The 27,891-nt window shown below is 34.7% G+C and overlaps 1 protein-coding gene across 1 annotated transcript; it reads left to right on the forward strand.

Moving 5' to 3' along the window:
- The first annotated feature begins 4,658 nt into the window (after positions 1-4,658).
- pdxkb (pyridoxal (pyridoxine, vitamin B6) kinase b) lies at positions 4,659-26,667 on the forward strand. Its single transcript, XM_073842746.1, has 11 exons — positions 4,659-4,910; positions 7,055-7,109; positions 13,100-13,204; positions 17,863-17,946; positions 19,077-19,111; positions 19,200-19,285; positions 19,680-19,725; positions 21,114-21,225; positions 21,529-21,665; positions 21,773-21,839; positions 24,986-26,667. The coding sequence occupies exons 1-11, from the start codon at positions 4,830-4,832 to the stop codon at positions 25,096-25,098; spliced, it is 921 nt and encodes a 306-aa protein (XP_073698847.1). The 5' UTR covers positions 4,659-4,829; the 3' UTR covers positions 25,099-26,667.
- The last annotated feature ends 1,224 nt before the right edge of the window (positions 26,668-27,891 follow it).

The raw sequence follows: 27,891 nt of genomic DNA on the forward strand, positions 1-27,891 counted from the left end.
CACTAAATCAAAGACAATGTTTGGTGTAAAGCAGGAAGCCATTTTATTGTGACAGGAAACTAAGGCAGGTAGAAACCCCTTTAGTAAAAAATAAATAAATGAATGAATGTTTGGAAGCTTAATGGTCAAAATATATCCACCTTTTTCTTCCAGTAAGAGTGGCGGCTATTTGTAAATTGTATGGGTCTGACTTCCGGTGTCATCCACATCCTGCTATTTTTAGCTGTACAAAACCGCTCGTTTTGCTGCTTGATATTGCAAACCGGTGTGACTTAGCAAGTTTTTTAATGTATAATTTTATGAGCACACAATGGTTTATAGGGCAAACAGGTTTACCATTTAGTGGATAATGAAACGGAAGTCTCACCCATAGGCTTACGTCCGCGTTGAAGAAAAGCTAGATACTCAAGCGTATTCAACGTGTAATGAAATGACTTTTAGTACTTTTAACTTAACGGCCATTAAATCAACAAATCATTAAATTTGTTCAGGGTATTCATTATATGGGTGACACAGTTACCACAGTGTGTCAAAGAGAGTGTCATTACATCAGTCGAATACTGAGAACCCTTGTTAGTTTTCCATCATGCTCTGAGAGCTGTATCTGGTGTCGTGGTGTCTTCTTTTTAAGCTTTTTTTTTACACAAGCGATTTTGAGATATAAACATGCAATATGGCTTTCTCTCCAGCAGATGCCACTGAAGTGCTTCAATGCGTCACGCATCTGCCGCCGCATGACGCATCATTGTTCGGGCTTTTAGGCAGCTGTTCATGAGTCAGCGCCTTCTCGATTGTTACGGGTGAAGTGGGCTCTGTTGCAGTGATGATTCACATGTTTGTGTGATAAAGAAACCGATTTTTGCGCGGTTATAATCCGGTCCTCCCTCCCTCTCTCACGCAGTCACGACTACTGGATAATCTGAGATGCGTTTACTCAGCAACCGTGAAACAACCTCGTGACCAATGAAAAACCGCTGAGACCATACATATATTGGCTTTTATAGTTTCACAACTTTACAAACTGTTGCCTCTAGTGAAAGCACTGAGGTGTTTAATTACACTAAATCCAGAGCATTCATGTTAAGCCATGAACACCACACTGACCAGTAGTCTGTTAATGGTTTGTCTTCCTAATAAAATATCTAAATTATTAACCTGTAAAAAAAATAACATGATAAGTATATTCAAATTCTTTATATTCAAAAAGAATATCTGTAACTCTGACAAATTCGTTATTTTGCATGAGAAATAGTTCATTCAGCCTTTAAATGTTTCTAGCCATTTATCAAAATAGTATTACTTTAAAAATACACATTGGAGTCCATATTATGTGGGAGTGTGTTTGCGAAATGTATAGAAAATATTTCCAGACAAAATCTGCTTTAAGGACAATTACTCAAAAGGAAAAGTGGCTTATAAATAAAGGCAAATAGTGTTTTTCATTCTAGACAATAATAAATGTTTACGATTACAGATAGCCCCCACGATATATATGTTCCCATTTAGATAGTTCTTGAAATGATTCATATTCAGTCGTTCTTTGTAGCACCTTACTTTTCACTGAGGCCAGACAAACTGCTCTGACCTCGTCCGTTTTCTAAATTCACAGTCAGGTAGGCAACATGCCAAAGATAAAAAAAAAAAAGATGAACTAGGTTTGTGAAGCCTAAAGCTACTGGTCCACCTGTCCAAAAATAGTCGAGTCCTGAGGCTTTGCATATGAGTCAGTATATTTTAGCTTCAGTGGACAATAAAGTACATAGGGAATCTAGGATAGTGATTTTTATGCAATAAATAATAAATAGAATAAGTATATTAGTGTCTTATTGTTTTTCTGTCTTTTATGGCTCGTGTATTATGGGTTGTATGACATCAGTTTTATTACCAAAATAAAACTGTACATTCATGCATTTAGGCCCGAACTGATGCAATATATTGTTTTTTGTATGGCCAAACATAAAATTCTGATAGCTTGTAATGTAATTGGAGTTTCATGTAAATGCTTATAAATAAGTTTTAACTCTATGTCTCTATGTACAGTTGAAGTCAAAAGTTTACATCCACCTTGCAGAATCTGCAAAATGTTAATTATTTTACCAAAATAAAAGGGATCATACAAAATGTTATTTTTTATTAAGTACTGACATGAATAAGATATTTCACATAAAAGATATTTATATAGTCCACAAGAGAAAATAATCGTAGAATTTATAAAAATGACCCTGTTCAAAAGTTTACATACACTTGATTCTTAATACTACTTCATGAGTCCCTTGTTTGTCCTGAACCATTAAACTGGCTGCTTTCCTTTAGAAAAAATCCTTCAGGTCCCACAAATTCTTTGGTTTTTCAGCATTTTTGTGTATTTGAGCCCTTTCTAACAATGACTGTATGATTTTGAGATCCATCTTTTCACACTGAGGACAACTGAGGGACTCATGTGCAACTATTACAAAAGGTTCAAATTGAAGGATCCTTTGATCCTCACATGCAGACTGTTTGTGTTTTTGTTTTGATTTGTATGTTTTAATTCATTTATGATCATTAATTGACAATTATTTATAGTCATTTTATAATCATTAGTCATTCATATAATGTATTATTTGATTGTTTATTATTTGATTATTTTTATCATTTATCATTTGATTATCATTTATCATTATATTTTTAATCATTTATCAATTTATTGTACTTCTATTTCTTATTATTTTTCTTTGCATATGCATTTTCATTATTGTTCAGTTTTATGACTGTGGAGTTTCATGAGTTGTTTGGTCTGCATGAACGAGAAATAGATAAGAGGAGATGTTTATGGAAACCCAAGGTTTAATGGGATGTTGTCATGAATCAGTCAGTTTGATATTGATCATTGTTTGCTGAATTGTGTTCCTCAGACGAAGTCTGAACATTGAGACATACGCAACTAAGATTGTTCAATAAACTCTGTTCTACCTTTTTACCATCATCACTTCGTCTCCTGCTTCTGCTCTTTTCTGGCCTTCATTAGTCAACTACTTGACTGACAGAGAACTGTTTTAACACTCGTTTTGGGTATTTTGGATACCAGACAAGACTTGCTGTTAACAGGGTTTGAGTACAGATAGCGCTGCGACTAGTTGTTCTGTTACAATATTTCAGAAAAAACGATATTTCCTGACAAGATCTGGTGTCCGGGGCTGGATCTTATTTATCTTGACGTGGGGACTCGATCTAACAAAATGCTCACTGATGCTTCAGAAGGAAAAACCATGCATTAAGATCCGGGGTTGAAAACTTTTAAACAGAATGCTGTCTACATTTTTCTTATTTTGCCTAAATATCATATTTCTGAAATATTTCATATTTCATATTTCAAAATCAGTTAAATTTACCCCCTGGCTCTTAATGCATCCTGTTTCCTTCTAAAGCATCAGTGAGTGTTTGAATCTTCTGTAATAGTTGCATATGAGTCCCTCAGTTGTCCTCAGTGTGAAAAGATGGATCTCAAAATCATACAGTCATTGCTGGAAAGAGTTAAAATACACAAAAATGCTGACAAAACAAGAATTTGTGGGACCTGAAGGATTTTTTTATGAAGAAAATCGGGCAGTTTAACTGTTTAGGACAAACAAGGGACCTATAAACAGCTATCATTAAAAAACAAAACAAAACAAAAAACAGCTGTGGATCATTCAGGTAACAACACAGTATTAAGAATCAAGTGTATGTAAACTTTTGAATGAGGTCATTTTTATAAATTTCTCTTGTGGGCTATATGTAAATGTCTTTTAGTGAAATATTTTATTCAGGTCAGTACCAAATAAAAAATAAAATGCATTTTCTATGATCCCTCTTATTTTGGTAAAAATAGTTAACATTTTGCAGATTCTGCAAGGTGTATGTACACTTTTGACTCCAACTGTAAATATCAGACAAGTCAAGACAAATGTACCCCGACCTGAAGGAAGACACTTTTACAATTATCCTAAAATGCTTTTTTTTTTCTTTTTAAAAAAGCAGTCATAATTTCATAATATTTGGTATTTTAGGAGACATGTGTAATGATTTACAGTGACAGTATTACTGTACTTTTTGTTCAAGGGAAGCTAAACGACAAAATGAAAGCTAAAGCAACAGAACTAATTTTCCATGGATAGACAAAATTATAATTCAGAAAGAGGCGGATAGACATCACAGGTTGCCGACAGAGATGACGTCAAACATCGCCCATTCACGGCTTGACGTCACCGCGGACTGCGCTAACAATTGGAGGACTCTAGCGCGCGTCTTTGTGCAGAAGGACCCCACTTCCGCAACACAACAGACTTCGGTTTATTGCGTTAATATATCGCTGTATAACATGTCATTCCCTATCGAGTGCACACACGGCATTGTTCCTCAAAAACAAGTGAAAGGCTATAAATACATGTATATATCTTCAATATAAAACGAGCATCTCCTAACACTCATAAATACCAGCACACTCTGGGTTTACTGCGGGTTTACCTTGGTTTATATGATTGATTGATGATGTTGATTTCATCAACCCATTCTTCTCTATCTGAATGCATGATAAATATAGCATACGCGTTCTACTAATAGCGGACACGAGCGTCGTCGTGATGTCAGTGGATTTTAGGTGCCCCCTCAGGATGCCTGAGTAGTTGCGCTCGCCGCCAATGAGCGTCTCCAGTGTGAATGTCCTTCATTTCTCTGTCTGGCTAGAGAACTTGCCATCACGGATCCTAATTTGGATTTAAAAGGCAAAGGAAAGCACCTATCCGGTTCGCCGCTGCCCCTCAATCGCCTGACATTCTGGAGCGTCTAAAACAACTTTAACTGTGCGCGACATGGAATGCCGAGTGCTGTCGATTCAGAGTCATGTCGTGAGAGGATACGTGGGAAATAAATCGGCATCCTTCCCGTTACAGGTGAGCATCGTTCATCCGAGGCTTGCGACAGCTGAAGCGGCACAATGCACTCGTGATAATTGTTATGTTTTAGTGCATGACAGCGTGCTGATGGAGAAAGGAAAGGTCACATGGTCAATATTCCCTTGCATGCTGTTCTTGTGCAATTTGAGATTTTCATGCAGTGCCAGTGAACTTCCCTTATCCCGAATCTAGACTATTGCATTCCCAGAACTTGGCCTCTCGATGCTGGTTGCAGTCATACACGAGGCTGAATTTAAAATATGTTCCTATTAATAGTAACTTGGCTAATTGATGGACATTAAAACTTAAAGCTCAGGTTAGGAAGCTTGTGCTGTCAAAACACCGGCACGTTAAATTGAGAGCAGCGGCACGGCGGCTGTCATCAATGTTATGAGTGACACTGCCGTTAATCATCAGCAGAAATGATTGGGATATCATTGAATCTCGGTTTCTGAAAGATCATTTGGCATGAGGGATCGCGCCGCGTCCAAACTATTAAATCAGGCTCATTAGGTTTTGAATGGCTCCAGCTGTCATGCCACCAGAAAGCGGCTGTCTTCCTATGACTCGAGCCCTTCTTCTGCATACTCGCGCTGGCTTACGTTTCCAAGACTGACGTCACAGCCGGGAGACTCAATTCCAGCAAAAATCGTGACATTTTTTTCTCAAAGGCTCTTCCAGCCGTGTCTAAACCCACGCTTGTGCGACTTGCATTTTAATGTTTCATCTTTAAACTTTTGAGTCAGCGTGTTTCAGTGACAGAGAGTGCTGTTTTTAAATTAACCCTCATGTTTTGGAATTGTCTTTATGTTTTGGTTCCCAAAGACCCCTAAATAGGTGTCTAAATAATACAAAATAGCGCTTGACAGTAAATGAAACTAACCTCTTTTATTTTCCCTCACAATTATTTCACTGTGTTCCTGTGACCTTAGGCAGATTAAAGCTTTAATTTTTTTGTCTTATTTTTATAATACATCAGCTTAATTTAAGATTAATTTAAAAGCATACATTAGACACTTAAACTTTGTAGAGGGTTTGAACTTACGTCATGTACATATTGGAGATACTCGGATGTAAACAACAGCATTGATTACATGGTTAATGCACTACTGAATACATTGTTCTCTTAATTTATACTGTCTAAACCACAGAAAAACCATGTGGAAGCTGTTAAATCATATAGAGAAGAACTTCGTAAGCAGGAAAGGGTGCAATATTTTGACAAACCAAAATTAATAGGTGGTAACGATATGTACGAACAGTATTAATTAAGATATTAGCCTAATATTTCACCTACCTGACTGGAAATCCTGGTTCAGTTTGGCCCACCACAAATGCCTTTTGTTCCTCAGACAGTTTTTGCACTCTTCTCTTTTATTTGTAATTACTTTTGGCAGTTTATTGTACTCTAAATGTTTTTCCTGGTCTGACCAATTAGTACATGACAATAATTGACCATTTTCAACAGCGAAAACCAGCAAAATATGCACGTTTTTTTCGGTTCAGTGGCATTGTTTACGTTCAGTGCTGCCAATATGGCCAATTAATGACATGTTGTGAAAACACTATTAATTATAGTTTATTAATAAAACGAATTAAACCTATGTGTTTGGTCTTAAAATAAATCGTAAAACGATATGAATATTGTGTCCCACAGACCTCAAATGCTACTAGTGTTACTACAAATGGTATGAAGTTCCTGATATTATGTTTCTGTGTCATAAACAATGCCAGTAGGCCCAATTTTTTGTGTAATGCAGCACCTTTTGAGCTCTTTAAAAGCTATATGACAGTCTTATAATTTAAGAAGTTGAAAAGTATATGCTAGACTTTCAGAAATATGTGGTGGTCGAGCTCAGACGCTTAACTTTATATTGATTTTTTACATGAGAGATGGAGCTTAGCAGCATAGAAACTGTGTTAAAGTTACCAGTTGCTCAATAAGGGCTTGACAGTTGATTTTTATGTTTAACCATGTGAATATGTATAGAATAGTGTATAGTTCTGTGATAAAATGGTATATATTTTTATTCTGACTATGACTACCCTTGTGATTATTGCATTGAGTCTTTTATGTATTTGTGTTACTCTCTGGATGAGCTTCTTTTCATGTATGGAATGTGTGTTTATGTGTTTGTCAGGTTTTGGGGTTTGAGGTGGACTCGATCAACTCTGTTCAGTTCTCCAACCACACAGGTAGGCTGATTTTTAGATTACAGCTTGTCACTGAAACAATATAATTTGAAGGCATTTCAGATAAAAGTAGTTATGTGGTTAATTTTAGTAAAAGAGTCTGAAAGTCTGCTTCTGTTGTCCTCATTTGTAAGTCACTATGCTTGAAAGTGTCTACCAAATTATTAAATGTAAATGTAAGTATTTAAAATGTTGTAGAAGATTAATTTTGAACTCTCAAATTGTATTAGATGGAAGAATTTTTATTTTTATTTTTTTAAATATCGCAATTATTATCATATCGTGGACCTCATATGCATTATTTGCATATGATTAAGGCCATTTGAGGCATTAGGTACTCAGGTGGTTTTTGATTTAAGATCACAAGTTTTGATCCGTTGTTGGATATCACTTGTGCCGAGTTCCCAAATGCATTTTCATATCCATGCAGTGTTTCATTTGCTAATGCACTGTAGTGCCCCTTGACCTCTTTCTTCAACTCTATTGTAATGCCTTACTGTCAAGAGGACAGACACAGATGCTTCATTGAAGTGCTCAATGCATACTGCATTCACATGTTGTGACAGTTCATTTTGAGCTGTGTGTGAGTAGAAAAGTGTAGTTAGTGAGCTATGCAAACAGAGCAAGCACTGATCGCCTGTACTTCAAGAGAGTAGGAGTATTGTGATATGTTTTCTCCTCTTTGGAAAGTGCACTTCAAATCTGATCCTTTCAAACATGTCCTATTATAGTTTGATTGAAACCTTTTTGCTTAAAAGCGGACTACTGCTCATTTCTTTCTTTTGTACTGCCCTCATGCTCTCCTGCATGACAAAAACTTTTTTATTATCATTGTCTTCCAATTCATGAATTGAGCTTGAAGTTGAACCTTTTAAAAGAATCATCTTGTTTAATTCACAAATTTGGACTGAAACATTTGTTTATAAATCAGATTGATCCGCTTTGTTAATTCCCGGTAAATTTCCAGAAGCATTCCAGTTTTATTTTTTAATTTCTAGGATTTTTATGGATTTATTTCCACCACTTTGCAAGTGCAACTCACAAATTTGCTAAGTAAGATTACTTAATTTAAGATTACTTAAATTTTCCTAAATGATACACAAAGCTATAGTGTTTAGTGAAAAGATCTTTAGTGAATGTTCATGGGCAAATCCAGTCATTTCAATAGGAATCCATGTAATTAGGAATTTTGCATGAGGTCAAATGATTTTCAAATTCAGATTTTGCAGTGGGTTCCAACCTGGTCACATGACTTTGCTGTGTTGACCAACAGAAAGCTGCTTGGTTTGAAAGTGACTTTTGTACTTAATATAATGCTGCACGATTAACAATGGACCCTTTCTTGCACACAAAATTTTATGTTACTGCACTTTGACTTCAGAAAACAGAATATATTTCATGATTTTGATAGGCAACTTATTTTATAATGGTGATTTGCAGTTTGAAATCTGTCCCCTTCATTTACAATTAATTATTAATGAATGTAACATCCTTTTCATTTTTGAGAACTGTCTGTGCGAGAGAGAAAAATTAATATAGTACTAGAAAAGTTCCCTCTGGTGACCCAGCACTGGTATGTATGCTCAGGTGTCTCATGTTTATTAACTTCCCAAACACAGTTTCTGGATCAGCTCCTTATAAATGCATCCCGTTTCAAAGCGCGTATAGAATAACCCTAACTGGCCTCGGATCAGTACTCTAAACAACTCGTGGCACAACCTACTGTAGGCTGTTGCCCTGTGACTGGCCTCCCTCTCTGCTTGGATGCCTTCTTCTCCTCAGGGCTGTAATGTTGTCTTTAGCAACTTGAGTTATTTTTTTTTTAAGCGTTTAAGCCTATAGATAGAGGCACACAGACTCATACGCTGATGGCTTATTATTCCCAAACCAGTGGCTAACTGAGTATCAGAGGTCTGAGTGTTGCACTGTGAAGATATTCTCATCAGGATTTGTGAAGTTGTAGTCATGTAGGTTTGTGGTTCAAACCTGTGGCCACATTAAGGCCAAATTAGTATGCAGAATGAGTATTCAGCAGTCCCAGAAGCAGTGTGGTTTTAGCACATGGCTAATTGAAATCATGGGTAACTTGTTGGATGGGCAATTTGAAGGGGAAAACCATCTGAAAAATGTGACCCTGGACCACAAAACTAGTCTGAAGTAACACGGGCATATTGGTAGCTGTAGCCAAAAATACATTGTAGGGTCAAAATTATATTTTTTTTCTTTTATGCCAAAAATCATTAGGATATTAAGTAAAGATCATGTTCCATGAAGATATTTTGTAATTTTGTATCATAAATATATCAAAACTTAATTTTAGATTAGTAATATGCATTGCTAAGAACTTCATTTGGACAGCTTTGAAGGTGATTTTCTCAATATTTTTTTATTTTATTTTTATTTATTTATTTATTTATTTTTTTTTTTTTGGACGCTCAGATTTTCAAATAGTTGTATTTCGACCATTCCTACCCTAACAAACCATACATCACTGGACAGCTTATTTATTCAGCTTTGAGATGATGTAAATAAATCTCAGTTTCAAAAAATTGACCCTTACCACTGGTTTTGTGGCCCAGGGTCATAGATTTGTTGATAACTTATTTTTTGGGTACTAGGTACTTGTGGAGTTTAGAAGGTAGACTTTTCTGTCTTGTGTTTTCTCATTTCCAGATGGTTCAGGCTCCTCTTAGTGTACATAATCATTTTTCTCTTCACAATAAGAAAACATTGAGTTCTATATAAAATTTGATTAATACATTTGAATATGCAGTGCAATATATTGGCACCATATTGGTTGTTCAATGTTTGCAGTTTGATAATTATTGGCCGATATTAGATATTTCCTTTCTCTATTATTATCAGCCCTTTTTAAGCTGGTAATAATATTTTTAAGCATTGAGAATATTTGTCCATCTTCTGTCACTTACTGTAATAGCAGAATTCACTTTTAGTATACAAACAATTCAGCCTTTTATTGGTGTAATTTATTTTATTTGTTTATTTTTAATTTTTACAAGGTTTATAAATTTATTACATCCGCCATTTATTTGTTATTGGCCATAAAATACTATTCAAAAGTTGCAGTCTTTTGAAGTAGTAAGATTTTTGCCATGTTTTTGAAAGAATTCTCTAATGCTTACCCAGCATGCATTTATTCAATTAGAAATTCAATAATATTGTGAAATATTATTACAATTAGAAATTACTGTTTTCTATTTGAATATATTTTAAAATGTAATTTATTTATGTGATGGAGAAGATGAATTTTCAGCATCATTACTTTACAGTGCCACATGAGCTGCTCAGGATTTATTCTTATGTTGAAAAAAAGGCTGCTTAATATATTTTTTTTTTGGAAAACCTAGCTTTGAAAAAAATCTGGATTTGAAATATAAAGATTTATTTGAAAGATTTATTTGATGCATCCTTTGTTGAAAAAAGCATCCCTTAAACAAATAGCTGACTCCAAACTATTTGAACAGTATAATTATTAGTGCATCATTATTGATGCATTCTTACTTTTTTGTGTTGCAGAATCTTCCAGCAGCTGGCTCACTAAACCTATAAATTGACTGTCATTTTCAAGTTAGTTTACTTATTAGTTTATAGAGGTGACGATGCAGCATTCACATACCTTTTCATTGCCCATGTCTAGTTAATGTACAAACATTTAACTGGGTTTCTGAAACATCAGACTAAGCGCTCAGTTCTCTTCCAGTCCCATTTAGAATTAATTACTTTCTCATGATACACCATGTGTTAAAGAAGACCTATTATGCCCCTTTTTACAAGATATGTATAAGTAAGTCTCAAGTGTCCCCTGAATGTGTCTGTGAAGTTTCAGGTCAAAATACCCCACAGATCATATAATTTTGAAAGTGCCTATTTCAAGTTTAAAGGTTGTATCAGCGATTTCTAGCCTGAAAAATAAAGTGTCAAATTCAGCTGAGCTTTCTTCACGATCTGCTCGCTGCCTGCCCCATAAATTGTCTGTGAAAAAAAACGCGTCTCTCTGGTCAGCCTAGAGTCCGAGATATGCCAAAAAAACAATCGGCACTACCAACCTTTCCACAGATAAACAAACAGTGTTCCAACCAATCACCGTCAGGGGTTTGGTGTTGTGGACTTTCACTTCGCCTCCCTCACATCCCTGCACCAGTAGGAAAGTCCACAACACCAAACCCCTGACGCTGATTGGTTGGAACACTGTTTGTTTATCTGTGGAAAGGTTGGTAGTGCCGATTGTTTTTTTGGCATATCTCGGACCCTAGGCTGACCAGAGAGACGCGGTTTTTTCACAGACAATTTATGGGGCAGGCAGCGAGCGGATCGTGAAGAAAGGTCAGCTGAAATTGACACTTTATGTTTTAGACTAGAAATCGCTGATACAACCTTTAAGCAGAAACGCTGTTTTCATGCATGGCTCTTTAAATGCAAATGAAGTGCTGCTCCCAGCCCCCCTTTTCAGAATAGAGCTAAGCCTTTACAGCTTGTACCTCAGATACTCTGCCAAAAACATCTGTTTGCTTTTGATTATCATGTATATCATGCTGAAATCATGACTTTTAAAGCCATATTAGTTTAATCTTCTGATATAGCATTTTCTGAACGCACACATCCGAAGCACGCGCAGCTGTCACACAGCATTTGAGTAATAAACTTAAGTTCTCCTTCATGTCTTATTGCGCTTAAACTGTCAAATACACACACGTTTATGTTTAAAAACACACAGGAGTTACAAAAACATTGGTTATGTCTGTAAAGGTTAACAGCTGGGAAAGAAATCGCATGTTTATATTAGATCTGTGTGGCAGCAGGGTAATATACAGTAAATCAATAAATCCACTGCTCTCTTGTCTCTTCTGAGGCTGGGACTCTAAATAGTGTTCTGTGCTCGTCTGTGCAGCCAACGACAGAACAGTTAGCATGCTTTGTTCGAACTATTGCCATGCCGTTAGAACTGATACAATGCTTGTGAAAACAAAATGACGGCGCCATGGTTGAAAACGTGCAGATTAAGGGGCAGTAATGTTATAATAAGATTCCCTTTCTACGTCACTTGAGGAGCGAAATCTGAGTGGCTTGTTTTTTCACATGCTTGCAGAAAAATTCTTACCAAAACATAGTTACTGGGTTGTTCTTTTTCGTTTTCTGGGTTAGTAGATGCACCGGGGACCCGATTATAGCACTTAAAGACAGAAAAAGTCAGATTTTTATGATATATCTCCTTTATTGATAGTATTGATAATATTCACTATTCTATTAACATTTGTTAGTAATCAGCATCTAAACGTACTTTCTACATGTTGATGTGACAGCAGGGTGATTTCCCAACTGGACCTTCCCACTAGGACTTTATAGTTTGACCTTGGTACCTGAGCTTTATCTCTGTTCACAACATCAATGGGTGCTGCAAAGCCTTATGGGTAGAAACAGCATGTACCTCACGCAGCAGCTTCTGAATGCTTTCCCTGATCGTGATTTAGTGTGAAATAGAGTATCTGCATGATACGTGTGGGTGAAGTGACTTGGATTAGAGGTTTGCGGTTCCAGCCGAGAGTCGTTGCAGAGTTGCGGCAGCAGAAAATGATGACGACAGACACCCGTCTTATCACAGATTCCCCTTTGCAGTCATCTTCTCCCCAAAACACACACACATACACATCAAGGCTACAATGATGCGTCTTTTTCATCCAGCCCCTCAGGCTTTCCTCTGTCCTGTTTCTTAGCAACAAGAAACATGCCACGTGACCAGCTCCTGGTGACTCACCTGAATTGTGACATCACAGCTCTCACGGCCACAGCAATAATGTGTCTGACGAAACGGTGGCACTTTTGTCCATATCCCATAGATTTGCGAGAGCAGACAGATGATCAGGCGCCGGAAGTTCCATGTGACAAACAAGACTTTCATGCTTGTAGTGTGTTAAACATCAGTGGATTTTCAGTCTGATTTCTGTGTATTTGATCTGTGCTCTGTCTTTATTCAGGGTACTCTCACTGGAAGGGACAGGTCTTGACAGCAGATGAGCTTCATGTCCTGTATGAAGGGATCAAACTCAACAACGTCAACCACTACGACTATGTACTCACAGGTCAGTTCTTTGACTACCATTCATTCCAGTGCATTCTATTTTACACACTACTTTGGATATTATTTGCATGCTTTGTAATTTATTTAGCTGAGGGATGTAAAAATGGAATCATGTAATTCTGTGATGGGATAGAGCAATGTGCATGGGACATGTGTGGGACCATAGAGGCCTGAGGACAGCCCATCACCATATCTAAAAGTCATAGTATCATAAAGACCAAACAGAGGGTCCACTTTTGTCTGTGTAGATATCTTCAGCTACAGGCAACATGGGCTTTATGAATTTATAACAAAAATAAACTAGTGAGAGAGATGGAAAGTGTGTTTAAACAGTTTACAGTTAAAGGAGTAGTTCACTTCCAGAACAAAAATGTACAGATAATGTACTCACCCCCTTGTCATCCAAGACATTCATGTCTTTCTTTCTTCAGTCGTAAAAAATGTTTTTTTTGAAGAAAACATTTCAGGGTTTCTCTCCACATAATGGATATATATATATATATATTGCCCCTGAGTTTGAACTTCCAAAATGCAGCTTAAATGCAGCTTCAAAGGGCTCTAAACAATCCCTGCTGAGGAAGTGAACAGTCAGTTATTTTCCAAAAAAATGAACTATTTATATACTCTGCGTGAACTGTGTGTATTCCTGTTTATGACAGTTAGGGTATGTCGAAAAACTCCCATCTCATTTTCTCCTCCAACTTCAAAATCGTCTTTGCTGTTTTACCTTTTTTTTTTTTTTGCAAAGGTTGTTTGACCTTCTTTGCATGTTCACTTTGTAAACACTGGGTTGGTACTTCTGCAGCAATGTAGGGTGATTTTGACGTTGAGGAGAAAATGAGTTGGGAGTTTTTCGATATACCCTAACTGTCATAAAGAGGGATAGACACAGTTCACACAGAGCTAGGCCTAGACAAGTGTTTGTGGGTAAAAAGTATAAAAATTATCAATTTTTTCAGGAAATAATCGATCATTTCACTAGATAAGACCCTTTTTCCTTGGCTGGGATCATTCAGAGCTCTTTGAGGCAGCATAGATATCCATTATTTTCAGAGAAATTCTGATATGTTTTTCTCAAAAAACATAATTTTTTTACGACTGAATAAAGAAAGACATGAACATCTTGGATGACAAGGGGGTGAGTACACTATTTGTAAACTACTTCTTTAAAGGTATAGTTCACCCAAAAATGAAAATTCTGTCATGAATTACTCGCCCTCATGTTGTTCCAAACATGTAAGGCCTTTGTTCATCTTCAGAACACAAATTAAGATATTTTTGATGAAATCCGTGAGCTTTCTGACCCAGAAGAATGCACATGCAACGTCTCAAACTGACATGGAATTTGTACAGTATTACATATGTTTTGCATAATTTAACAAAACTACATCTTGATTTTAATAGATCTGTAATAATAAAGTTTTATTTACTTTTCCCCACACGTTTTGTCTCATATTTAATCTCAAGCATTGTAACTAAGTACAAGTACACTGAATTTTGATATATCTTTATTAGTGGCAAAATTGTTGATTGTGGATGACACCACAGCTATATAAACTTTTCTTGTCAAATATTTATATACACTACCATTAAAACGTTAGGGGTTTTTGAAAGACGTCTCTTAAACTTGCATTTATTAGATCAAAAATACTGTTTAACTGTAATATTGTGAAATTATTACAATTTTAAAAAACTTTAAAATTTATTTTAAGACATTTATAAAATGTATTCAAGTCCTGTGATCAAAGCTAAATTTTCTGCATCATTACTCACACGATCCTTCAGAAATCATTCTAATATGCTGATTTGATGCTTAAGAAACATTTCTTATTATCAATGTTTAAAACAGTTGTGCTGCTTAATGTGTTTATGGAAACTTTGTTTTATAATAGATTTTCAGAGTAAAACAATAACATTTCAAAAAGTGCCAATCATTGAAGAAGCTCCCATAGGAGTCAAATTCAACATTGTGGCATTGAGTAACACATTAGCAAGTGCCCTTTTTCTTCAGACAATCTAATAATCTAGTTGACTTTTTTGTCTTGTGCATCCAGTCGGGTTGTGTTGTCTGGAGTCAGAGGAAGTGAACACATCTCTCTCTCCCTCTGTAACAATGCTGCTAATCAGCAGCAGGGGACCGAACTTGGAAATGAACTTGGAAATGAACTTTTCCATTAAGCGGCAATATTTCCCCTCGAAATTGAATTCCAGAGGCATTTTTTACATTTGTGAGGGCAATTTTTTAATCACCTTATTATTATGAAAAACATATGTTGTCTTTAGTGTCATATACTTAAATTTACCCACTTACTTTAATCAGTATTTTAAACAGTTGTCAATAATATTACCATTTTTGTACATTACTGATCTTTATATTGTAATAATGGTTATTAATATTAGTATCAATATCGAAATATCAATATTGAAAACAATAGTTTTGTTTCATTTTGGGCACATCACATTCTGACTTCACATGTCAGTCCATGACGTTAGCCAAGACTAGCACAAGTTATGCAGAAACTACCGTTATAATCACTGGAGCTACAAATATAATATTTAATTTTTATCATGTCTGCGCTGTGTTGTTTATGATGAGGGAATTCAATAAGGGCGTTTTCAATGCTGACTAATCTAAGCGTCTGTGATTGGCCAATGTATTTCAAAGTTCAACCGAAACGCGTTTGATTGGTTAAAAGGCGCAGAGCTGCACAAAACAGTACGTAAAAGCAATCTGATGCAGTGTGAGTGAATCTAAATGTAATTCTGCAAGTTGACACTTTTCATTCATTTTCACATTTCATTTTAATCGAGACAGCCGTAATATGGGCATTTTTTTTGCCCCTTGGTCTTAAATTTATGGGGCGTTCTTGTTCATTTCGGTGGCCCTCGTTAATTCCGACCCTGCAGCAGAGCCATAGTTTAGCTCCATTTAGGATATGAGTGTTAAAAGCATATGTATGCCGATTATTTTTTATTTTACTTAAATGTTAATAGCTGTAGTTGTTCATCTGTAGAAATCAATGCTTTTATTACGCAAGGATGCATTGAATTGATCAAATGTGACAATTTGTTACAATAATGTTACAAAAGATTTCTAGTCTAAATAAATGCTGTTCTGTTGAACTTTATATGCATCAAGGCATCTTGAAAACAATATATCACAGTTCCCACAAAAATATTAAGCAGCATAACTGTTTTCAACATAGATGATAATAATAAATATTTATTGAGCAGCAAATCAGCAAATTATAATGATTTCTGAAGGATCATGTGACACTGAAAACTAGAGTAATAATGCTGAAAATTCAGCTTTGCATCACAGGAATAAATTACATTTTAAAATGACTTCAAATAGAAATAATTATTTCAAATTGTAATAGTATTTCACAATATTATAAGTTTTATTTTTTTAGTTCAAATAAATGAAGCCTAAGAGACCCCAAGTTTTTAGCAGTAGTGTATTTTCAACATCAAAACCAGACCATTTCAAAATCTCATAAAAAAGTGTTTTTCTTGTATTGATTTTATAAAATGAGTTGGGTTTGCTGGTTGTCATTGTTTTGCCCCTCCTGTATATTGACCAAATGTACTATTTAATGCCTATGCTTTATTTCCAGTTAACTATATTTCTAATCCCAGGTGTGAAATGGTAATGTGAATTTTTGAACTGCTGTCAGACCCTCCTGCATGCTTCTCTTACTAGTGGCTTCTATTGTCGCAATGCGATTTAGTGTGTGACACTATAGCATCATGAAAAGCACTGAAGGTCAGATGAGTCACACATAGGATTTATTTACCTGACTGGAGAGACAGAGCCACCACATGACCAACAGCTAGAGAAGTTTCCGAGCAGCTCCAGCCAAATACATTTGTGACCCTGGACCACAAAACCAGTCATAAGTGTAAATTTGTCGAAGTTGAGATTCTTACGTCATATGAAAGCTGAGTAAATAAGCTTTCCATTGATATATTGTTTGTTAAATAGGACAATGTTTGTCTGAGATACAACTATTTGAAAACCTGGAATCTGAGGGTGCAATAAAGTCTAAATGCTGAGAAAATCGCCTTAAATGTTGTCCAAATAAAGTTCATTACTAATCAAAAATCAAGTTTTTATATATTTATGGTAGAAAATTGACAAAATATCTTCATGGAACATGATCTTTACTTAATATGCTAATGTTTTTTGGCATAAAAGAAAAATCGATAATTTTCGGCTTTTGCTACAAATATACCCGTGCTACTTAAGACTGGTTTTGTGGTCCAGGGTCACATTTGGATATTTATGTCACTTCCTTTGATACAGTGCAAACTTTGTAGTCTATGTGTAGGTGTATTTTGCTACTCTGTGGAGTTCTGATTCATTTCAGGCTTCTAAAATAAAATAATTTCTGCAGGCCAAGATATTGCAAATATCACTGTATTGAAGTAATAACCACAGGTGGCCAGTATCATTAAAAATTTGTTTAGATATTCTCAGGCACAAAGAATAAGAATGACCCAAGACTGACTCTGGTACTTGTGCTGAGTGGTCAGTTTTTGTACTCCAGGCGGAAGGAACTTTTTGATTTGGGACAAATGGAGTCTAAGGTCAGGAGTAAGTAGTTTTTAAAAAAAATCAAAGTATTGATCAGAGATCTGCTCTCTCCATTACTGCAGGTTACACTAGAGATACATCGTTTCTGGAGATGGTGGTTGACATTGTTCAAGAGCTGAAGAGGGCCAATCCTAACCTTGTATATGGTGAGTGCTTTTTTTAGTCTCTTTCATCCTAGCTTAACATAAAAGCTGTATCGATTTTATACATTTTATATCGGCTTTACAAGTTTGTTTATACAGTACTATAAAAAATTTGGGGGTCAGTAAGATTTATTTATTTATTTATTGAAATAAATTATCTTATCTAATCGTATTACTATTATTGTTATGTCAATAATAATAATAATTATAATTGTTGTTATTGTTGTTATTATAGTAGTAAAATAAGTAATAATACAATCATTTTAAATCATAAAATTAATAATATTTTGTATTAATAATACATGCTATTATCAATAAGAGCAATAAAAATACACATTGTTGTAGTAATAATAATTAATATTATTGTCAATTATAATGTTTTAAAATTGTTTTATTATCTTAATAAAATAAATATTTTTACTATTATTAATATTAATAGTAATAATATTATTACTATTACTGTTATGTAAATAATAATAATAGTTGTTATTGTTATTATTCTAATATTAAATAATAATACACATTTAAAAATATTAAGTATAATAATAACACTTGTTATTATTATTCTTAATAACATTTATCATCAATAAGAGCAATAAAAATGCATTTGTTATTGTTGTATTAATAATAATAATAGTAGTAATTAATTAAGTATTAATTAAATTAATACATTTATTCAGCCAGGATGCATTATATTGATCAAATGTGACAGTAAAGACATTTATAATGTCACAAATAATAAAAAAATAAAACTTTACAGTTGATCAAATAATAATAAAATATTAAGTAGCACAATTGTTTTCGACGTTTATAATGATAAATGTCCTTTGAGCAGTAAATCAGCATGTTATAATGATTTTTCTGAAGGATCATGTGACTGATGCTTGATGCTGAAAATTCTGCTTTGACATTAAAGGAATAAATTGCATTTAAAAAAATGTTTAAATAGAAATTTTAAATTGTAATGTTTTAAAATGTAGATGTTTTGATCAAATAAATGCAGCCTTTGTGAGCATAGAGACTTCCTTCAAAATCGTTAAAAACGTTAACTCTTTGTGGCCCTAAACCTTTGAACACAAGTGTACATTAACCTTGCACATTAAAGTAAAACTTATTTTACTCTGTTTTCTCAGTTTGTGACCCTGTTTTAGGTGACCATGGTTCAATGGTAAGTTTGTTTGTGTTTTTTGTTCTGTCTTTTGTCTTTCTGCTATTCTGTTGATTATGCAGTAAATGTTCATATCACTCTTTTGCAGTATGTTCCTCAGAATCTCCATCCGGTGTACAGGAATAAAGTGGTCCCTGTGGCCGATATCATCACGCCCAACCAATTTGAGGCTGAGTGAGTAAAATACCTCCTCAACAGCTTTGCGTGCGTGTGTGTGTGTGTGTGTGTGTGTGTGTGTGTGTGTGTGTGTGTGTGTGTGTGTGTGTGTGTGTGTGTGTGTGTGTGTGTGTGTGTGTGTGTGTGTGTGTGTGTGTGTGTGTGTGTGTGTGTGTGTGTGTGTGTGTGTGTGTGTGTGTGTGTGTGTGTGTGTATTATTTTGTGATTGGATGTTTCTGTGCTGCAGATGTCAAACCTCTAGTTCCTCAACGATTTCAGTAGGATTGCTGACAGAAGAGTGATATTGTAGTGCTCTCTAGCGGTCAGCTGTGGACTTACCCATAAATCTTCAGTGCCTCAGTGCTGTGCACATGATACTGATGAGCTCTTAACGGTTTGTTCTTTATTCCAGGTTGTTGACAGGGAAGAATATCAGCACAGAGAAGGAAGCTGTTGAAGTGAGTATAAATACTTACATGAGATATGGCTGTCTTAACAGCCTTAAAAAAATTGCAAACAGAAATGTCTGAATATAAATTATATTCACTAGCAGTAAATTATACAAACACCCCAAATTTGCAAATTTCATTGTGATGTTATTAATAGTATTATTATTATTATTATTATGATCAATAACAAAAATACTGTTTTTATTAGTATTTTCTTAGTAGCAATTAAAACATTATTTTTTTATATTATTATTATTGTTATGGGTGTTATATAATATAAATTTAGGAATAATGCACAACATTTTTGAATAGCAAAATGGTAACATTCATTTTAAAATTAATAATAATAATTTTTATTAATAACAATGCATATTATCAATAAGAGCAATAAAAATACATATTATTGTAGTAGTAATAATGTTATTATTGACAATAATAATGTTTTTAAATAGTTTTATCTTATCTAATATATTATTAATATTACTGTTATGTTAATAATAATTATTATTATAATTATTATTGTAGTTGTTATTATTACTATATAAAATGAATACACATTTTAAAATATTGTTAAATATAATAATAATAATAGTTATGTAAATAATAATTAATTATTATAATTGTTATTATCTAATAATATACTAAAATATATAATTAATAATAACAGTAGTAGTAATTTAAAATCACTACCTATATTATTATTGTTGCTGTTACGCTAATGTAAATTATTATTATTATTATTATTATCAGTAGTATTTTTTATTAGTATTATTCTACTAGTGTTTAAATTAAATATGTACCATATATATATATATATATATATATATTAATATATGTAACTATATTATTTAATACTGTTTTATTTTCTAGTATTAAGTTAGTAATAATATGAATAACTGCAAAATATTTATTATTATTGAATAATTATTAATATGAACAATAAATTAATGTTTTATAAATGCATTATTATTATTGTTGTTACTGTAATATTATAATTTACTCTATATTATTGCCAATTATACGAATGTTTTAATACTATTGTTTTCATTTAACTTTTAACAATATTACAATAATTTTAAAGTCATTGTTTCTGTTGTTTTTAACATATTATCTGATAATATACTATAATTAGCAATAATAATAATAGTAATTTAAAATTATTACCTTCATATCTTATTTACTAATACTTGATCGTTATTATTATTGCCATGTAAATAATCATTTTCACTGTTGTTGTTATTAATATTATTATTATTTGGAAAAAAAAAACTTTTTTGTGAACAGTTGTCTGTTATTTTAGAAACTTTTGAAAACTAAAACAAAGCACATTGCTATCACTGGCCCCCAGTTGAGATCTCTGACTCTATGTGTGTGTGTGTGTGTTTGTGTGTGTTCAGGTGATGGACCTGCTGCATAAGATGGGTCCAGACACTGTGGTCATCACAAGCTCTGATCTGCCCCCTCGTCTCGGAGACAGGTTCCTGGTGTCTTTTGGCAGTCGGCGCATTTGTAAGTGTGTGTGCTTCCTGTGCAACTCAAAATTGCTTTGTCATGAATTTCAAAACATGTCAAACTGCTGAACAGTGGAAGATAATATCACTGTGTGCACATTTGACCAATGACAAAATTTGCACTTATGAGAGCTTACTGGAAATGCATATGAAATCTGATATGTTTATACTATATACATTTTTTATGTTTATTTGAACCACACACATGGGATTGTGTAGCCTATTGGTTAAAAACCAGGCCTGGTTCATGCATGACAAGTTCTTGTAAAGAATGAAGAATAAAATAACCATGTTTCTGCAGTGATGCCGGACGGTACAAGGACGACCCAGCGGATCCGAATAGAGGTGCCGAAAGTGGATGCGGTGTTTGTGGGAACCGGTGATCTATTTGCTGCTATGCTGTTGGCCTGGACTCACCATTACCCAACAGACCTGAAGGTACAGCATATTAAATCAGTGTGTCATAAATGCATCACAGTGATCATGCAGCGTAGTAAGAAAATGCTGATCGAGTCTCTTCCTCAATGTTATTCTGTTCTTCACAGACAGCATGTGAGAAGACCTTCTCCGTTATGCACCACGTCATTCAGAGGACTATATCTTATGCCCATGGTAAAACAACATCCATAGTTGTTTATTTTAAATAAGGGCCATTCTACAGAATTAGTGCAAACTGCTGTCCCACATTCAAAAAACACATTTAAAAGTAGTTAAGTATTCAGATCTTAGATGTTTACTAATAGGAAGCTTAATATATATAAAATCATGATTTATTGGGTACTTTCAATTGGGAGGTGGCTGTCTCTAACACCACAATTTCAACTTATGAAAATTATATTTATTTTATGAAGAAAAAAAAACTTTTGTAAATTGTGAAACTTTGTTAAAAAAAAAAATGTGTCCCACATTTTTCATGTCACTACCGAAACAGTGTATGTTTTAGTTCACTGGCTGAGACTGATTTTAACTACACCCCTACATTTATGATTGGGACATATTTGTGTGTTGCTCTTCCCACTATATAGAGAGTAGATAGGCCACATCATTTTTTTTTTTTTTTTTTTTAAGTAAATGTGTTCAAACTCATAAACTCATGAAAAAATCTGTGTGTAACTTTAAAGAATGTCACTCCCGAACACTTTTTTGGGGAGTTATTCCGTAACATTTAGTTTTTATATGTGTACAACTGTTCAGAACTGTGCTAGCTAACCATGTACTCGTTAGCATCTTTGAGCTAGTATCTATAGTATCTAATATTGTCACTACCGTAACAGTCACGACCAAAACATTTGGTAAAGTTTCGGTAGTGACGCCTTTGTTTTTTGGGTGTAATCCCATAATATTGTCACTACCAAAACATTTAATAAAGTTTCGAAGTGACGTCTTTGTTTTTTTGGGTGTTATCCCATAATATTTTCACTACCGTAATAGTCATCACCAAAACATTGGGTAAAGGTTCAGTAGTGACATTTTTGGGTTTTTTGGGTGTTATCCCATGAAACTGTCACTACCGAAACCGTTCAGACCGAAACATTTAATGAAGATTCGGTAGGGACGTCTTTGTTTTTTGTTTTTTTTTATCCCATAAAATTGTCACTACCGTAACAGTCACAACCAAAACATTTGGTAAAGTTTCGGTAGTGGCGTCTTTATTTTTTTGGGTGTTATCCCATAAAATTGTCTTTACCGAAACGGTTCCGACTAAACATTTAATGAAATTTCGGTAGTGACGTCTTTTTTTTTTTTTTTGTTATCCCATAAAATTGTCACTACTGAAACAGTCACAACCAAAACTTTGTAAAGTTTCGGTAGTGACATCTTTGGTTTTTTGGGTGTTATTCCATAAAATTGTCACTACCATAACAGTCACGACATAAAACATGTCATCATTGTTTCGGTAGTGACAAAAGGGAACACATAATGCTTTATTTGAACATTACTGTCATTACCGAAACATGGGATGTTTTGTCAAAGATAAAGTATAGTGAATTATCAACTAAGATGTTATGATAATGTTTGGCTCAATGTACAATCGTGGCCAAAAGTTTTGAGAGTTACATAAATTGGAAAATTGGAAAAGTTGCTGCTTAAGTTTTTATAATAGCAATTTGCATATACTCCAGAATGTTATGAAGAGTGATCAGATGAATTTCGTAGTCCTTCTTTGCCATGAAAATTAACTTAATCCCGAAAAAAACTTTCCACTGCATTGTTAAGAAGGCTTCAGGGCGTCCAAGAAAGTCCAGCAAACGCCAGGATGGTCTCCTAAAGAGGATTCAGCTGCGGGATCGGAGTGCCACCAGTGCAGAGCTTGCTCAGGAATGGCAGCAGGCAGGTGTGAGCGCATCTGCACGCACAGTGAGGCCAAGACTTTTGGAAGATGGCCTGGTGTCAAGAAGGGCAGCAAAGAAGCCACTTCTCTCCAAAAAAACATCAGGGACAGATTGATCTTCTGCAAAAAGTATGGCGAATGGACTGCTGAGGACTGGGGCAAAGTCATATTCTCTGATGAAGCCTCTTTCCGATTGTTTGGGGCATCTGGAAAAAGGCTTGTCCGAAGAAGAAAAGGTGAGCGCTACCATCAGTCCTGTGTCATGCCAACAGTAAAGCATCCTGAGACCATTCATGTGTGGGGTTGCTTCTCATCCAAGGGAGTGGGCTCACTCACAATTTTGCCCAAAAACACAGCCATGAATAGAGAATGGTACCAAAACACCCTCCAACAGCAACTTCTTCCAACAATCCAACAACAGTTTGGTGAAGAACAATGCATTTTCCAGCACGATGGAGCACCGTGCCATAAGGCAAAAGTGATAACTAAGTGGCTCGGGGACCAAATGTTGAAATTTTGGGTCCATGGTCTGGAAACTCCCCAGATCTTAATCCCATTGAGAACTTGTGGTCAATCCTCAAGAGGCGGGTGGACAAACAAAAACCCACTAATTCTGACAAACTCCAAGACGTGATTATGAAAGAATGGGTTGCTATCAGTCAGGATTTGGCCCAGAAGTTGATTGAGAGCATGCCCAGTCGAATTGCAGAGGTCCTGAAAAAGAAGGGCCAACACTGCAAATACTGACTCTTTGCATAAATGTCATGTAATTGTCGATAAAAGCCTTTGAAACGTATGAAGTGCTTGTAATTATATTTCAGTACATCACAGAAACAACTGAAACAAAGATCTAAAAGCAGTTGAGCAGCAAACTTTGTGAAAACTAATATTTGTGTCATTCTCAAAACTTTTGGCCATGAACTGTATATTCAAACTAATGACTCAAGTTTGAAATCAGTTCGATCAATTTTTTGCCTTTTACAAAGAAATAAATGGCATCAAAATACAACAAACCTCATAAATCACACTTGAAATATTGTTAAAATTGTAATTGTTATTGATTTACCTCTGAAAACTTTTTAATAAAATAAAAAATATATATTTACAAGAAAGATGTAAAAAAAATCTTAATAGATCAATGTAACCCTTCTTATTAAATTATATATTACTGTGTTTTCGTAGTGACAAGTTTGGGGAGAGGACAAATATTTCAAAACTTCCTGAAAATATAATATGCTAATTAACTGCACATTTACTAGAAATGTGTACCTTGGATATTATACAATTTGCATACATACAAAATTTGTGGAAAAAGACACATCCAACTCTGAATTTGAACCAGTTCTGTAGACTGGCCCATATAAGTGCATGGTGTAAGCAGAAGTGTTTGTAAATGAATGAGTGACAACAAGCTTCGTATTTTCAGAGATGGCAGGTCCTGGTAGAAGACCCAGCCCGGCTCAGCTGGAGTTGCGGATGGTCCAGAGTAAAGCCGACATTGAGGATCCAGCCATAGTCATGGAGGCCACTGTTCTATAGAGCCGCCACACGCCACATCTCATCCACACATCTCACCCTCCGCTCACAACTGCACAATGTATAGATGTTGTACATTTTGATATGTAATGTGACATTGCCTTAGAATCTCAGCCAGAGCACAACAGTTCCATTTCAAGAGATTCAGCAGGGTACAGCCAAACAAGCGAGAGCGAGAGAGCCGCCACGCTCCGAGAGAGTCTAACGCAGAGAAAAGAGGAGGGAAGAAGAGCATGGGAGACAAGTCTTTCACACTTTCTTGTGCATCTTCACCATCTCTGACTCTCTCTCTCTTTCTCTCAAAGCTCCTCAAGAACTCCGGTTCGTCCTGCACATAAAGCCCAGTCACTGACATTTCCAGACCAGGTCAGTTATGTACCTAAACTGCCATTGATCTAGTGAGGACCAAAATTAAAAAAAAAAAAACATTAATATAGGTGTGATGCTTTCTACAGTCTGTGATTTTGAGTCAGAGCAGTTCAGCAACAAACACAGAAAACAAAACCAAGATGGCTAGGTCTCACAAAAACTGTTAAGAAATGTCAGTCCAAAATCAAAAGATCAAAATAAGATATTTATTGCATGAAGGAGAAAGACTGTTTTTTTTTTTATGTATTTTCTCAGTTTTCATAGGTGAAAAATGTGAAAATGTATTTTTTTTAATAATATATAATTTTAATTATATATGTATATTCTTTTCTAGTTATTATTACTTTTTATTAGATGAATACATTTTTTACATTTAAATTTTTTTTCAGTGATGAAATGTTATTATTTGTCACAGTGCAAACAATAGATTTCTTTATTCATAAAAAAAAAAAAAATCTTCATGCAAAATCTAATTCTGTGTTTTTATCTTTTGATTTGGGAGTTTAGTATGGCTTTGACGTTTCTTTGTGAGATTTACCTAGACTGCGGTTTCTGATAACTGAATCTGGAAAAGATATGTTGTAGCCAACCTCAAAAATGAACAAGTAAGTTGTTAAATGTATATTACAGACCCAAAGCACTAATTTGTGTGAGAGTCCGACTTGTGTCTAAAATGTGTGTTTTATTGTTTATTTTTTGTGACTATTTTCTTCCGAAAAGGGAGATTTTACTGAAGAGGTGCGCTGCTGTATTTTGTGACTTGTTGATGTTTTTGGTGAGATATACTGTAATAATTTTTGGCCTTGCTCACGTGTATGATTTAATTCTCGTTCCATTGATTTCATTTTTACATCGAGCATTTACAAATGCGGACGTTTCGAGCATTTCACTTCATGTTTGTTTGTCAATGTAACTAACATTATCATCTCATTTGCTTTGAACTGATTGTATTTGCATTGATAATCTACTTGTTTGTACAAGCAGAAGAGACTTTAAAAGTAGTTTTAACTTTTTATTTGATAGTATTTTCATATCTTAAATGGAAAAGACATGTACGAAGTCTAAAGTTCTGGGGGAACTTCTTAAAAATGCCTTGATTAACAGTAGTTGTGTATGTGTGCTAGTCGGGTGACCTGCGCCTGCTTCTCTCTCGCTGGTTACAATGCTGTGAAAGATAATAAAAGGCAGATGAGTTATATATTTCATCAGACTTGTTCTCCTTTGTTCAGTTCGTAAGGAGATTGATTCAGGCAACATGTTCCTTTGTGTCTGTTTTTATCTCTGTTTGATCCATTTTCCATGCCACTCTGCAGTTATATGTGGATTTCTCAAGTAGTTTTTTATTTTTATTTTTACATCTAACTAATGCTCTTCCAAAACTAATCACATTTATTCATCTTTTCATTCTCTGATCATTTCTGAATTGCATTTGTCTTTTAAACACTCAATTTCTTCTGAGTGAATCTCACGAAAACACATCTACGTCACTTTTAACTCCAAAATAAAAAAAAGGAAATACAATAAAAAGGACAGAAATAGAAGTAAAGCCTATTTTAAAACCATTATCATGTTTTGAATTTGTAACGGTTTTTGGTGCCATTCGACCCTTTACTGGGAGTTTGATTGACAGGTGATCTGACCAATCATAATGTAGAATCTGCCATTATGTCTGACAACAAACCAGACATGAGATGAGAGTATATTTAAGTCAGTGGGCTTGAATTTGTAGGTTGTATATTGATGTCTTTCCGCAGTTGAAACAAGATATCGTCTGATGGTTATTCATGTTTATTTTGTGCTATAACTAGTAATAAAGAAGAGATGACCGGTTGACGTGCCGCTTGAACTGAGGCACTACAGTGATCTGTCACAACAAAAAACAGTTATTGTTTGAATTTCTTTAAAAAAATTACAATTTAAAAGTTGAGACTGCTTTGTCTTGTCCGTCAGTGCATTGTCAGTTTACCCGGATGCACAGCCATATTGGAGATATTTGGATCTAAACAGCAGCATTGATTGTATGGTTAATATACTACTGAATACATTGTTCTGCTAATTTATGCTGTCTAAACCATGGAAAAAAACATGTGGAAGCTGCTAAATCATATGGAGAAGGACTTAGTACTTAGGAAAGGCCACAATATTTTGACATACTAAAGTTAATATGTGGTAAAGATATGTACAAGCAGTATTAACTAAGATATTAGCCTAATATTTCACCTACCTAACTGGAAATAATAAGAAGAAACATGAATGTCAAGATTCTTGCCTGGAAATCCTGGTTCAGTTTGGCCAACCACAAACACCTTTTGTTCCTCAGTTTTTTGCACTCTTCTGTTTGATTTGTTTAGACTTTTGGCAGTCTATAATACTCCAAATGTTTTTTCCTGGTGTGACCGATTAGTACAGCCCAAAACATGACAATAA

This window comes from Garra rufa, chromosome 6, assembly GCF_049309525.1.
Source record: "Garra rufa chromosome 6, GarRuf1.0, whole genome shotgun sequence".
NCBI classification, from domain to species: Eukaryota; Metazoa; Chordata; class Actinopteri; order Cypriniformes; family Cyprinidae; genus Garra; species Garra rufa.